This window comes from Pleurodeles waltl, chromosome 3_1 (assembly GCF_031143425.1).
Source record: "Pleurodeles waltl isolate 20211129_DDA chromosome 3_1, aPleWal1.hap1.20221129, whole genome shotgun sequence".
Taxonomy (NCBI): domain Eukaryota; kingdom Metazoa; phylum Chordata; class Amphibia; order Caudata; family Salamandridae; genus Pleurodeles; species Pleurodeles waltl.
In genome coordinates this window covers 645444716-645460896 of record NC_090440.1, presented here as the reverse complement: position 1 = coordinate 645460896, position 16181 = coordinate 645444716, and the positions used below count along the sequence as shown (strand labels likewise).

General features: G+C 41.3%; 1 protein-coding gene across 1 annotated transcript in view; it reads left to right on the top strand.

Annotated features, from left to right (window-relative positions):
* The first annotated feature begins 1241 nt into the window (after window positions 1–1241).
* The window catches only part of LOC138284408 (intestinal mucin-like protein), a 362338-nt gene continuing 347398 nt past the window's right edge, over window positions 1242–16181 (top strand). The window contains exon 1 of the mRNA XM_069223145.1: window positions 1242–1554. Within this exon, the coding sequence (XP_069079246.1) occupies window positions 1386–1554 (169 nt within the window). The 5' untranslated portion in view covers window positions 1242–1385. The remainder of the gene's footprint in view (window positions 1555–16181) is intronic.

The window sequence follows — 16181 nt, the reverse complement described above, 5'->3', positions numbered from 1 at the left end:
ATACTCAAGTATAGGGATACTGAGTGTTCCCATACCCAAACAATCCATGTTTTTGAGCACTGAGTCACTTATAATACTGGTTTTAAACAAACTTTGTCCAAGCAACGTTGGTTGTATTGACAATCTGATGCCTAGATTTGCTGTACCAAAAGATTACCATTTCAGTCTTTGCTAGGGTGTTCTTTTCAACCATCCTAGTCCCTAGGTATAGAAATTGTTCTGAACACCACCCTGAGCGCTGTTCATTCGACCACACATCAGTTCAGATTGTCTCTTGACCTCTCATTCTGACCTACTCTCTCAGTCCTTGGAATGTATACCTCACTCATTCAATCCTGAGTCATAGAAATTATGATATCCTTATGCTCCTGTGGACCTTCTGTCCTTGCATAGGTTGTTCAAGCCTATGCCTCATTATTTATTTCTAGCATTCTTATAGTTTGTTCTCCTACTTCTCAGCATGGCTATCTTTCCCTTTTAAATAGCCAAGTTCTAGTAGTGACTTACTTTCTTACACCTGGGCATACTTGAACCTCCTTATTTTGGTTTGTTCCAGCTCTGAGCCCAGCTAGATCTCTCAGACGTAGCTCCATATCACTTGAATCAGCCCTGATTCTAAATTCCTCTTTCATTCCAGGACTACACAGACAGCAACAACCTGTCTGTTTGATTCCCATTTCATGAGGACTGACTTTGCACCAAGTTTATTCAGACTTTAATACTTCTCCTTCAAATGGGAGAAGGTGAATGTAGTATGACTTATGCCTTTATGTTCCTGATGAAAACATTTGTTTAGAAAAAAACATGCTACTTATCCATGTATTCCCCATAGTTTCCAGTGTTAGGCTACTATTTTACAGAAGCATTTTTTCAATTTTTCTTTTATTATAGATTTGTTTAGATATACAAACAACAGATTTAAGATGTCAAATTTTTTTTTTTTTAGCAAAATCAAATACTGCGTCATCTGGAGAATGAATATGGGTGACAGAGGAATGGGTACTATTAGTGTGTAGGAGAAGGTGTCTATTTATAGGGGTATATTTTTAAAAGTGCCGGGAATACTTTCATGAAACATGGATGCTAAAACTCTAGAATCTGAACTTGAAGCAATATGCAACTGTAAGTGTCAATGAATGTTAAATTTCTAGCTATTTTACTTTAAAGAATGATGATTTTGAAGTTCTGCATTAATACTGGTTCCAACCACTTAAACTCTCTCTCTGTACTGAACAGCCTCAACGCCATCACGCTGTGTCTATGCACGTGAGGATTGTGTATGGTCAGAATGGCATGATTCCACAAATCCAGCCATTGCCAATGGAGATTTTGAGACACCTGAAAGTCTAAGAAGGGCAGGAATTACTGTCTGTGTATCTCCAAGAATGTTTAATTGCAGAGCAAAGGAGCAGCCTGGCATACTATTAGAGGACCTCAACCAAAATGTGAAATGTGATGCTTCTGGACTTGTGTGCTACAATAATAACCAGACTCAAGGAACCTGCCTCAACTATGAAGTTAGGTTTTTATGCTGCACCTATGAGCCTTGCAAAGGTAAGAATACCTGATTTTCTGAAGCGTTTCCCCCTCAAATTAATGTTCTTCTCAATTCCTAAGATATATTTTCAGTTTTTTTAGTTCAATGAAATTACATTTGTTTCAGTGATGGAGTAATGACTCATTGATCATTTTTCACCATATTAAACGTTCAAATTTGTGTGAGTTTTATGTAGGCCAATTCACAAACTCGGATTATGGTTAAGGTGGAAATTCAAATAAAATACCTAAGTTGAATAGTTTATAACTTCTGTGTTTTTTGACAAACCTGTCTGATATCTTTCAGACCATTAACATTTTCATCTTATTATTAAATGTCAGGCTTCACGGTGATCCATGGGTGGGTGGGTCATGAAATAGAGGGTGTCAAAAAGCTTTTCTTTAATAATACCTTGGGTAGGTTTCTTAAACCTGCATAGAATTTGGGTGTCAGCATAGTAAGCATTGTCAACAATGTTGGAAATTAAAATAGGGGAAATCAAAAAAGAACTGATTTGATAATGACACTTGTGCTGTTTCACAGATCAACACATTAATTGAGATATCATTGGTGACCCTAAGATCGACAAATTTATTTGCATTAACCTATCAAAAGTGTCTATTTTCAGCTACATTTTAGTACCATGACAAGTTTTGTGCAATTCTGTACAGCACCTTCTCCTCTAGCAGAAGCTTAACATTCTTTTTAGAACTGAAAAGCAAAATCCCTCTGTAGTATGTCATAGCTTGTAGAACTTAGAATGGTAAGAGGAGAATCCAAAGCGCGGATGAAACGTGGAAGGAGAGGAGCGGTGAGAAGCTGGCAGTTAGTGGCGTTGGATGGGGCCTCTGTAATGAAAAAAAACTACTTTTGGCAACCCAGTAAGATTTTTTCTTATTTTATGAACACCATACTTCACTGGCGATGAAGGTGGGATGATTTGTTTTTTCCCCGCCTGCTTTCTATTCACTGAACACAGAGGCCTCAACAGGATTACGATCGCACAAGAGCAACGGAGAGGTGAGCGACTTGCGTGAGCAACATACCCATGTGAACAACCTATTTTAAAAGGTTCTCAAAAGCATTATCTCTGAGATAGTGTTTTCCCCTCGACAGGCCTTTCTATGGAAACTGACTAGAACCACGTTACAACTGCTCCGTCTGTGTTTCCTTGACAACTCGTACCACTCATCCGCTCATCTAAACATGCGCTTGACTCCCATGCTCCCACGCGTGTGAGTTGCCATAACAACGCTGACAGCGTCCTCCTGAAGACGCAAAGGATTGAAGCAGCGGAAGACGCAAAGACGCAAAGACGTTCACTCACTTCTAAATTCTTCTCTCATGTACAATATCTTTCCATAACTTAAACTTGTAGGAAATAAACATGAAGATGAGTGGAAAATAAATATAATTAAATTACACCAACCTATAAGGAAGAGACACTTATAATAACTTTCTTTTCTTTGTTTTTTGCTTGGACCATTATTATAATTACAATGCAGAATGTCACTGTGCCCCTCTTTTTTCTAGCTTTACTAGGAGATCCACCTATCAAATGGCAAAAGTGGAAAAAGGTCTTTGAAAGATATTCCAAGGTCTGTGGTGCATCACTTAGAGTGGAAAGAAAAACTGCTTTACTCTTACATTGCCTAGGTTCTGAAGGGCAGGAGGTATTCGATAATCTTCCAGACATAAATAATGAAGATCTAAATGAATATGAAACTTGTGTAGAGAAATTGGACAGACATTATATTCCCAAAGTTAGCACAATACTTGAGAGATATCACTTTGGAAGGCGAAACCAAGAAGAAAATGTATCTGTGGCGGAATATTGTACAGCGCTAAGGAAATTAGCCTCATCTTGTAAATTTGGAACTTTGACAGAGGAAATTTATGTTAGGCTGTAACATAGAGAGAGCAATAGATGAAATTTGGCAAAAAGATGATCCATCACTAGAGGAAGTATTGATTTTGGCAAAGAAAATTGAACATTTTCCCATATGTGTAGAAACCATCTAAAAGGAGGAATGCAAAAATGATACCGTACATATAATCCAAAATCTCACAGAGAAAAAAGAAAGACCAGGTGGGCAGACTTATAAAAAGGAAAGAAAAAGTGCTTTTCAAGGGAAGTGTTTTCGTTGTGGCAGACACGGTCATATGGCTAACGACAAAAACTGCCCAGCTATAAAGGTGACATGCAATTTGTGTAAGAGAAAAGGCCATTACTCCAGTGTGTGCAGAACGAGAAGTGGGAAAGGCAATGTTTTTGAAGTTAGAAATGATTTGGATATCGAGGAAAGCAATGACTTTGATTGTGGTCAAATAATCCAACAAGTTGAAGGAGAAGAAAGCAAAGGAAGGAAAGGTCCCATCGAGGAAGTCATGGTAGATGGGGAAGGAACCAGAGTGTTATTTGATTCTGGAGCAAAGATCATGATTGTTTCAAAGGAGTTCTATATGGGAAAACTAAGGAACAGAGTTAAGTTATTCAAAGCGGATATCACACCGTATGCCTATGGTGGTGAACCCATTAAGCTCCATGGATACTTTTGGGGTTTGCTTGAGTTCAAACATAAATTCACTAATGCAAAGATTTGCATCTCTAAAAAAGTAGACAGTGTGCTCAGTTGGTTCCATCAGTAAGACTTGTGAGTAATTCTGGATCCCAATAGTGATCCACCTGTGAAGGTAAAGGATCAAGTCTTTATCAATACAATTGTGGATCAAGGAATATCTATTAATCAAAAACTCGTGGACAAAGATGATTTTGTTATGAGACTAAAAGCAAGAGCTCCATTGGTGTTTCGAGAAAAATTGGGATGTCTCCAACACTATGTTCATCATTTTGATCTGAAGGAAGGTGCGAAGCATGGATGCAGCAAAGTTCGTGGAGTACCGGTAGCCTTACGTGGAGAAATTAAATTGGAACTGGAGAGGCTGCAGAAGGAAGGAATCATAGAAGAAGTTGAAGGAACCGAATGGTTGGCACCTGTAGTTGGTGCCAGAATGCCAAATGGGAGTTTACGCTTATGTGTGGACCTAAGAGAACTGAATAAGAATGTGATTGTGGATAGGTATCCCATACCCAATATTTCAGATATGTTGTTACTTGCAAGGTGCAAAGGTGTTTTCTACTGTAGATTTAACATCAGCATATCATCAGATTAGGTTGACTGAAGAATCTAAGGATCTCACTGCATTCATCACACCTTTTGGCACTTTTAGGTATGCCAGACTAGCATTTGGTTTAGTGTCTGCGGCCTCTCTATTCCAACGGGTTATGGAAAAAGTATTGAAAGATCTTGATGGTGTGAGGGTGTATCAAGATGTTGTTTTGGTATTTGGGAAAGATGAGGTTCAACATGAAGAGATGGTTGTTTGTGTGTGAAAAAGGTTGGGAGAATATGGGTTGACTCTCAAGATGGAGAAGTGCAGGTTTCGTTACAAATCTATAGAATATTTGGGTCATACGATAACTGGTGTAGGCATATCCCCGAAAAAGATACGGATTTACAATCACCATCAAATAAGGAAGAACTTATGAAATTTTTAGGTACGGCTGAGTATTATGGTAAATTTGTGAAGGGCTTTGCAAAAAGGTGTGTGAGCATGAGAAGGTTGTTTCGGAATGAAGTGGGATTTGTGTGGAGTGAAGAGTGTGAAAATGAATTTGGAGAGATAAAAGAGAAATTATTTAAAGCTCCCAAATTGAGAACTTTTAACCCCAATCTGCCATCGGTCTTAATTATGGATGCAAGTGCAAAAGGCTTAGGGGCTGTGTTACAACAGGGTGGCCATAAGGACGAACAAGTAGTCCTATTTTTGTCACGAGCCTAAAGGGATGCAGAATTGAACTATAGTGTTATTGAGAGAGAGGCGCTTGCTGTTCATTAGGCAGTGAGTAAGCTTAAGAATTTGTTGTGAAGAAACAAAGTCAAGGTAAGGACTGATCATAAGCCCCTTTGTGACATTTATAAAAAGAAAGGGGTTGATGCGTGTCTATCAGAATCACAAAATGGGTGGTGTCGCTACAAGATTTTGATTTTGATATTAAGTATATTTCAGGTGCACAAAATAAGGTAACGGACACTCTATCAAGATTAGTGCTGGCAGGTGAATTGGAAGGTGAAAGTGAAGTGGATTGGGATGTTAAATTGTTGTGTGAGATTGAGGAGAATGGATCTGATGAAAGTGTTGTGACAAAGGAAAGATGGCGGAGAGAATGTGAGTGCGATAGCACAATGGTGGAAGTGTTGTCCTTAATAAAGGAAGGTTGGAAAAGCAGGAATGAAGGGAGTTGTGAAACACAAAAATGTTGGCATGTGAGAGGTGAGTTGTCTAGTAATGATGGGTTTCTATTCAGAGGTACAAAGTTGGTTCCCCCCACCACATTGAGGCAGGAACTTATTTCTCTTGCTCACTCGGGTCATCAAGGAATGTCCAAGACCAAAGGGAGATTGCGTTTGACTTATTGGTGGCCAGGTATGGACACTCAGGTGGAAAGGTGAATCAGAGAATGCATGCAATGTATTATGAGCGAGAAGACTGTGAAACCCAGTGTTCAACCTATGGAGATAAGAGAATGCCCCACTCAGCTGTGGGAGGAGGTTGCCTTGGACATTCTGGGGCCTGTCCGTGGGGAAGGTTGTGAAACGTATCTGTTGGTACTAGCTAATCAATTTTCCAGGTGGCCAGAGATTAGATTTACCAGGAACATTGAGACTAAACAGGTAATTGGTTTTCTTAAGGAAGTGTTTGGGAGAGAAGGGATGCCTAAGAGCATTCTCACGGATAATGGGGTACAGTTGGTATCGAGGGAAACGGAGCAATATTTGGTAGACTGTTCTATAATTCATAAGAAATGTGCGCTGTACCACCCCGAAACCAATGGCATGGTGGAACGATTTAATAGGGTGTTGAAGGAGACCACAGCATTCCCTAAAGTTAGTGGATTGAACTGGAAGAAAGAAGTAATTAAGAGGGTTAAAGCATAGAGAGTCTCATCTCACGCCATTACTGGTAAAACACTTTTTGAATTACTCTAGGCTAGACATCCCAATATATTGGTGTCACCTAGGTGGATGAATGATATGGAAGCAAGGACTGGTGTGGTGGTGTCAGATAAGTGTTGGAGATGAGATGAAAAGGAAAAAATAAAAGCTCGTAAGGAATATTTTGATCACAGAAAGTCATCTTGCGTAACCAAAGTTAAAGTTGGAGATTGGGTTTTGATTCACAAGCCTGTGGGTAAAGGGAGAAATACTGATAAAGCCAAACCTATAAGGGTTGTGAAGCTGATCAACAACGCAGTAAGAATGGAGGATTCCAAGATGTGGAATCTAAATTGTGTGGTGGTACTCAAATGTAAAAATGTGTGGGATTAACTTGTATATATGTATACTGTGTTTTGGGTCTTTTTTTTGTTTTTTTTCCCTCTTTTCGTTGTTTTTTTCTTTCTCTTGGTTTGTAAAAGGGGTAGTTGTGTAGTATGTCATAGCTTGTAGAACTTAGAATGGTAAGAGGAGAATCCAAGGCGAGGATTGAACGTAGAAGGAGAGGAGCGGTAAAAAGCTGGCAGTTGGTGGTGTTGGATGGGGCCTCTGTAATGGAATAAAACTACTTTCGGCAACCCAGTACGACCTTTACTTTTTTTATGAACACCATACTTCCCCCTCTTTTTTTATATCAGTGTAACTTTTAAGCTTCTGGATGTATCCACAGGGAATGTAATGAGGCAAGTGCAGAACTTAGCAGAAGTTAGTACTCACAGGACACTTGCTCCTTTTGGGGTCCTGCATGCATGGACTCAATGTATGTGTTCCCCACAGAAACTTCTTCTTCTGCCCCATTCTGAATCAGTTTTATCCTCTGTTGCTGGAGTAGTCTTTGACCATTAAGACAGAGCTCCCCTGCCCTCTTCTCCTCTTTGCAAGTGAAGCTTGAGGGTATAGCGATGTCTTTCTTTTTCACCTACTGGATGATTTCTTTCCTTTTCACCAACTAGAAGATGTGAAGATTGCTGGCTTTCATTTGGGCTCAGTGGTCTTGTAATGTGGCAGTGAGAGGAGCAAGAGTGAAAGGGTGAAGGTTGAAGGCTGAGAATTCCTGGCAGATGTCTCTCCTCTTCTGTGGTCCCTAGGCTATTTATGAATTCCTCAGTGAAATTAGTTGTGTGCTACTTGGTGGTAAGATGGAGACAGGAGAAGGTTTAGTCCAGTTTTGGGGGTTCAGGTGCGCTGTTGACCAAAGTTAGTTTAGTAGTTTTTTTTGTTGCATTTTGAATTTTAATATGTTTTAAATTTAAAGCAATGGATGAGTAATTAAATACATCACAGTATTGTTTCTCAGTTGCAGCTAATTAATTTGATAAGCTGTGTATGTATTATGTGCAGTTTACATATGCAGCAGTTTCGTAAAATTCCAGGACTGAAGAAATATAATCACATCACCCTCATCCTGATGGTCTCACTTTGCTGTTTTACACCATCATCAAAAACAGCTGCATAATTTAGAAAGCCATCAGGGTAAGTACCCCTGTGTATCTTGCAGACAAGCTTGCCATGTCTTTTGGATTTTGGTGCATCGGCAGCCAGTTTACCATCAGACTTCAGACTAAAAAGTGTAAAAAGAAAAAACAAAACAGGAGACATTTTCCATCATTTCATTCAGGTTCTGGACCAACATCCCTTTATCAATCAGGACATCCCATCCCCCCTCATGCTGCTTCACTTTAGGAATGAGCTGGTAGCTCCCTTCTTTAAAGAACTCAATGCATTAACTGCCCACAGCCCAGCTTCCTCCTGTATAACTTTGTGAACGTCTGCTTGTCTTTGACCTGTGCCATGCTCCCTGCTTTTTGGCTAAGTTTGCACCTCAAAACTAACAAATACATATACGTGCATACATACTCCCTATCATAAGCTACTTCTATTATTTAAATCTATGGGTTAAAGGTGTTCATTAGTTTGTAATATTCTACCAGTTGACCATGTATATTCCAGTGGATATTCCAGTTGAGGTTCCCATATATCTTTAAGCTTTGATGTCCACAGGGAGCTTGTTGACTGGAAAGCAGGAAAAGGCTCTGGAAGCTTGTTATGTCCCTGTTGCTCAAATAGAAGGTCAGCAAAATGCCCCTTGTAGTCACTTCTTGGGTCCTGGGTTCAAGGCAAGCAGGTCCAGTCTTCCTGCCGGTTCATCAGATAGCAGGGCAGTTCTTTTTCTGATCTACACAGGTCCAGGAGTGTTTTGATAAGAGATCTGTGTAGTCCTAATGTAAGTTCAGTGCCAGCCTGTGGGTGGGAAGGGCACATCTTCCCACCCACAGGGTGGGAACAATTCTGGTCAGTTTCTCTACCCCGACTGGGATTGCTGTAAGACTAACTAGAGAAACAGAAGGGTGGCAAGCCTAGGTGTGAGCTTCATCTACCCTTCCAGCACCTTATGAAGTCAGAAAGGGGTTGGGCGAAGCCCACAGCCTATCCTTAGGTGCCCAGGAAGGGGCTGGGTACAGCAATACACATCTCTCTCCAGGAGAGCCAATAACAGTCAAGTGACGCTGAACACTGTAAGAAAGTTATATTTGGCTTAGGCAGTAAAATGCTAAATTTGAAAAAAGGCAATTTTCAAAATAGTCATTTAAAATCAGACTTGCCCATTAGGCTGGACGTTACTTTCCAATTACAATGATTAAATTTTCTAGCTAGTCCTAAGCTGAAGTTATGCATCGTAAAGAGTTATAATGTGAACCATGTTTATTCTATGGGAGAGCCAGCCTTGTTCAAGTAAAAAACATCTTAGGATATTACAGTACATTTAAAGCGTTACGTATACATACTTTACTTCCGTGCACCCTAGAGCTTGCCTTTGGGGTGGCTTACAGTTATTAGAAAGGAAGGTTTATACCGAACAAAAGGGTTATTTTTTAGGTTGAATTAACAGTTCAAAACTGCACATACTGGATTAGGAACAGGTTTGTAGGCATGATTGACTGTGCAACTTCAGTGGGTGGCACAATGAGTGTTGCAGCCCACTTGCAGTATGAAAAATACAGGCCCTTTGTACCTGTAGTACCATAAATTAATGATTTATAAGAAAAGCAAATGTTCTAATTAGGTGTATGCCAATGTTACCATGTTTAAAAGGGAGAGAATGGTGTGGCTGGAGTAAAGTGCACAAAGATCTATAGCCAACAACAACAGGTTAAGCTAAAGAAGTCAAAGATCTGGGTGAATACTACGCAAAATATGGTTATCACCAAAACAGCAAAGTATCAGTATGGAAAATATAAATTGCATGCAACAATGTCATTGGAATGTTTCAAGAGGATAATTTCCCCTAAATTGTCACTCCATTCACCCAAACAAAGCCATCACAACAAGTACCCCTGCTTATCATGCAGATAAGCTGACCATCTTTGGTGCTTTTCGGCACACCAGCAGCCAGGATACCATCAAACTAAGAAGCATAAAAAAACAAGGCAGCAGACATTTTTCATCATTGCATCCAAGTTCTAGAACAACATCCCCGTAGCCATCAGGATCAACCCACTCTGCCACCCGTGCTGCTCCAATTTAGGAATAAAGTGATAATTCACTTCTCTAAAGAACACAAGGCATTACAGGGCATATTTATGAGCCCCTAGAGCCACCAGTGCGTCATTTTATGTGACGCTTATGTGGAGCAATGCCTTGGGCATTATTTACAAGGTGGCTTTAAGCCACTTTTTGGGTCTTAATGTCACCTTGTAAATACGGCCCTTTCACATGCAGCACTTTGTGTGGAAGGAGCGTGCAATGGGTGTTGCTGTTGGCATGTCACATCAACATCTATTGCATTTTGACCCTACCCCAGAGTTACATGTTTTCCTAAACCTGAGGCAGCGCCAAAATCTAACGCTATCCGAGGGGTGGCGTTAGCATGGAGCAAGCATAGAAAGAGCAAAATGCCAGAAATAATTATTTTGTGCAGGGAGAAGTCCCTTCCTGCACATAAACAATCATTTCACACAGAAGTGCCAAATCGCCATTAGTGATTGTTTATGTGCCGGAAGGGACACCATCCCGCACATAAACAATCAAACCCCTCAACACAGACATCCATGCATGATGGTGCAAGGATGCCTGCATTGGCACTAGGCAGCTCAATGTAGCACCAGTGCAGGGGGAAATGCAGGGGTGCGCCGTATTCTAATAAATACAGCACATCCCTGCATTTTTTAAGTGACGCAATGTGACACTGCCAATTTTGACGTAGCAAAGTGCTGCACCACTTTCAGTAAATCTGGCCTTAACAGTCTACCTCCTAGATTCCCCTGCTATAACTTGTTCACCATCTGTTCATCTTTGACTATGTGCCTTGTTCCTTGCTTTTTCACTAAGTTCACACTACAGAAATGTCACATGCAAATACGTATATACTTCCATTCATAAGCTGTTTCTTTTATTTCAATTTGCTTGTGAAATGTGTGCATTAGTTTCTGATATTCTAACAAGAAACGGTATACCTTCCACTGGATATTCAAGTCTAGGTTCCTAAATATTGTTGAGCTTTGAGGTCCACGGAGAACCTCATGCTGTATTATGTGAATCGTTTACTGCAATGTGCAGAATCCTCTAACTAAATTGTAAAAATAGACAGACTACCATGCCACCAAAATCTTGGCACTTGCCTTTTAGTGGTTAATAATAGTATAGAGGTAAATGTTCTTACATTCACTGGAAACTCCCTTACCAGCCCTACTAGGCTATCTGAGGCTTCTCTGGGGTAATGTGGTTTAACATTTTAGAGACTGTTGCTAATATCATATGCCAAATGCAGGAACTCTATTGCATTTGGCATCTGTCCTCAACCTAAGCCTCTGCATCTTGAACTTTATATGGTAAAGTTTGATTAAGAATTTGAAATGTAAAATGCAGAGTCTACCTCTAGGACATAGACCGCTCGTCTGCTCACAACAAAGTGCCAACTCTTCCTCTCTGATGGGGTACGAGATGTCTTCTGTCACTTTCAATATGTAGACACAACAATTGGTGGTTCTTTTTGCATCAAAGAGTGCATTGTTATTATGAGGCCTTTTGATATTCAAGGACTTTAACCAAAAAGTTAAATGTTCTGGACTTGTGTGCTATGATAATGATCAGACTCTAGGAACATTTTTGTTCAATCTTCCATCACATTAAATGCACACATTTGTGTGAATTTTATGTAAAAGAATTCACAAATATTGTCTATGGTTAAGTTGCAAATTCCATTTTGACACCTACATTCAATAGTTTGTATCTTCAGTGTATTTTGACAAACCTGTCCAATATCTAGCAGATGATTAACATGATTATCTTACCATTGAATTTCATGTTTCATGGTGATCCATGAAATGAGGGGAGGAATGCAACGGAGGCGTGTCAAATAGGGGGTCAGTGACAAAGTGGAATAGAGTTCTCTAAACAAGTTTTTCAACCTATATTAAAGAAAAATATCCAACAGTGTATGATTAGGCTTCTTACTAATAGCATATATTGAAATGAACTGTCCTTCAGGAAACGGATTGCCAGCCTGTGTCAGATTAAGGGACTCTAGGTAATTTGTGGCCTTTTCTTTGTTAATGGTAGCCTATGCTAATCGATTATAGGCATAGCAGCTCACTATTTTACATTTCATTTTACTCTAATGCGCATAGTATGCCATGCACATAACATGCATTCAATAGTATTATTTGTTCTTCTGCTCCAAGAGGTCCACTAGATAAGCAGAGTAGATAGTGGGCCTGGCTAAACATTATGGGGAATATTTAAGAAAAGTGGCACTGCAACAAAAATCAATAAAGTCTTCTAAAGTTCAAAATTTAAATTCAAAGTTCACCAGGATTTTAGCAAATGTTCAGGGATTTCCTCTCATTGTGGCTTGTCTTCAAAGATGAACTGACCACAGTTAGTCAAATCATAAACTTCCAAATCTTACTCTTCATCTGCATACACTGATTCTAGATAAGTCACTGCTGGTGATGTATACTTTCAATTTGACACTCTTTTAGCAGTCTTTTGGTTGCAGTTGATTCATTTTTGTTATTCTCAGAATGGAATTCCGTTGTCTCTGGTTCTTTTCTGATTGATTCCTCTTCTCTGAGTCTTCCAGTGCAATATTTTGCTGGTTCTCAAGGACACAGTTCACTTGCCTCCTAGATGTGTATTCTGAGCTTCTGTTTCTTCACTTGCGATTACTGCAGAATCTTCTCCACACAGCCGGAATTATGCCTTGATTGACATCAGCAACTTAACTGATTTTGAACAGCGTGGCAGAGGTCACAATAGTTCGCCGCAGTCTTCTAGAGCATCTGGAGGTGAAAGAAACTGATGACTTTCTACAAGTAGAAACTGCAGACATGCGTGTCTCCACGCCTATAGGGTGTATAAAGTAACGCTACAGTTAGAAGGAGACATTGAGTGCATAATAGACACAAACTTTGGGATCGTGTTGTAAATATATATGATGTCTTGTTGGGCGAAAAAGATTGGCCACCTGAATTTGTCCATACTCACCCATGTGGAGAAGATGTTATTAAACATTCTTTCTTGCCCCTTGTTCCGGAGGAACTCACTGAATCCTATGCCATTGATTGGGCATTGGCACAGGCACCTGTGTTATATTGCAATCATGAAGGATGGGATAAAGAATCTCCCTACCATGTAATTCCCATTAAAAATGAACCTCAACGCCAACCTCAGTATCCAATAAAACATGAAGCAAAAGCACCTGTGAGAGAAATACTCACACAACTAGAGTACCAGGGTGTAATTGAACCCTGTGTCTCCCCAATGAATAATGCTTTGTTTCCAGTAGCCAAACCGGACCATTCATACAGAATAGTTTTAGACTACAGACACTTAAACAGTCATACACGCACATATGCTATACAAAACTCACATAGTACAGCACTGATGAACAACATAGTGCGTAAAAAATACAAAACAACACTGGATATTTCCAATGTTTTTTTCTGCCAGAATATAGCGCCTGAGAGTAGTGACTTAACAAGTTTTAGCGCACCAGCATCCCAGAATAAATACTGTCATTTACCTCAGGGGGACAAGAACAGCCCAGGACTGTTTGCAGCTCCTGTGACTGCAATCTAGCACAACATTGATCCTGAAGCATTGTCCTATGTAGATGATCTATCTTATGGATGATGAATTGCTACAACATTGAAGATGGGTAGCCCGCATTGCTGTGGGATTTGCTGAATTTGGCTGCAAATTCAACTTCAAAAAAACAAAAATAGCCTTCCTCAGCGTCCTGTTTCTGGGATATGAGCTATCGAGTGAAGCAAAGAGAAAGAGCCTCCAATCTCTATTGGGTTTTCAAAATTTTGGCAGAACTTACATTCCAGATTATGCTTCACGCATGAAACCTTTATATGACTTAATACGTCCTGACTTTTCAAGTACATTTTGGACAGTCAAACACACATGAATACTTAGGGAACTGCAGACAGACATGCTTGCAGCACAACACCTACACACGAGGGACAACAAAACACACTTGGTCATCAGAGTAATTGCTGGGGCCATTGGTTTCACTTATGTAACCTTTAATGAGGGTGAAACTGTCCCGATAGCTTACAAATCACATTTGTACTCAGTAGCAGAACAACACTTTGCTCCCACTGAGAAAATTCTCACTGCTGTTCAGATGGCTGTCAATAAAGAAAGACCTCTAGCCCAGGGAAAACGCATTATTGTTGTTTCTTAAATTCCAGCCCTAGAGGCTGTCACAAAAGCAAGCGTCCCAAACGCTAAAGCATTACATCCACGTTGGATACAATGGGCCATGTCTTTGACAGCCACTGATGTAGACTACATCTTTGACCCAATGTTACAAACGCAAACAGTTCTGCAATACCAGCTGGAATATCCAATTCCAGCAAACACATTGCCCATCAAACAATATCACAGAGTCATGCACACCGATGGACCAGCACAACCTGCAATAGGCACAAAGCATCAATACTCTGCTGCTTGCGCAGTCGTAAGCAGCTATATAGAGGACAATAAATTCTGTCCACTCCATACATTTATGCAAGCCCTAGGGGATTGCACAGCACAATTAGCAGAGCTCAAAGCTCTGGTGATGGCACTGGAACATACGGATCCTGCTCAGTATACACTGATTTGTGATTCGTAATATTGTGTCCAGTCCTTCAATGAATACCTGCATTACTGGTGTCAGAATAGGTTCAGAGATTTTAAAGGCAACACCATTAAACACAGACTTCTGTCAACCAACCCACCTTCTCCTCCGACCCCAACGACGCAGCCCTCAGCCTCACGAACTGGATCACCAACTGCGCAGACAACCTCGCTCCCCTCAGACGCCTCCCAAGACAGACCAACACCAAAAAACCTCTCTGGTTCACTGACACCCTTAAGGAATCAAAGAAAACCTGTCACACCCTCGAGAAAGCCTGGCGCAAGGACCACACCGCAGATAACATGACTGCCCTCAAGAACGCTACCCGCGAACACCATCACCTGATCCGCACCGCCAAAAGGAATTTCTTCACAGACAGACTGGACAAAAACAGCCTCAACAGCAGAGAACTCTTCAACATCGTAAAAGAGCTCTCCAACCCCAACGCCAAAGCCAACACCATCACACCCTCACAAGACCTTTGCAACTCCCTCGCCACCTTCTTCTATCCTAAGATCACAGATCTACAGGACAGCTTCGGACACCAGACCCAGCCGACCACCACAGAACCAACAACCCCAGCCATCACCCTCAACGCCTGGACCCACATCAACACAGAAGAGACCAAAGCCACCATGAACTCCATCCACTCCGGTGCCCCCTCGGACCCCTGCCCACACTTTATCTTCAACAAAGCCGACGACATCATCGCCCCGCACCTCCAGACCATCATCAACAGCTCCTTCTCATCTGCTACCTTCCCCAAGAGCTGGAAACACGCTGAAGTCAACGCCCTACTGAAGAAACCTACGGCTGACCCAAGCGACCTGAAGAAATTCCACCCCATCTCGCTCCTCCCCTTCCCTGCCAAAGTCATAGAGAAGACCGTCAACAAGGAGCTTACCAACTTCCTTGAAGACAACAACCTTCTCGACCCCTCTCAGTCCGGATTCCGAGCCAACCACAGCACAGAAACCGCCCTCATCTCAGTCACAGACGACATCAGAACCCTGATGGACAACGGAGAAACAGTCGCCCTCATCCTCCTCGACCTCTCGGCTGCCTTCGACACCATCTGTCACCGCACCCTAATAACCCGCCTCCGCTCCACCGGGATCCAAGGCCAGGCCCTGGACTGGATCACCTCCTTCCTCTCCAAACGCTCCCAAAGAGTCTACCTCCCACCTTTTCGCTCAGACCCCACCGAGTTCATTTGCGGCATCCCACAAGGCTCCTCGCTCAGCCCGACACTCTTCAATGTCTACATGAGCCGACATTGTACGCAAACACAGCATCATCATCACCTCCTACACTCAGCTGATACTTTCCCTCACCAAGGACCCCACCAGCGCCAAGACCAACCTGCAAGATGGAATGAAAGACGTCACAGAATGGATGAAACTCAGCCGTCTGAAACTGAACTCAGACAAAACGGAAGTCCTCATCCTCGGAA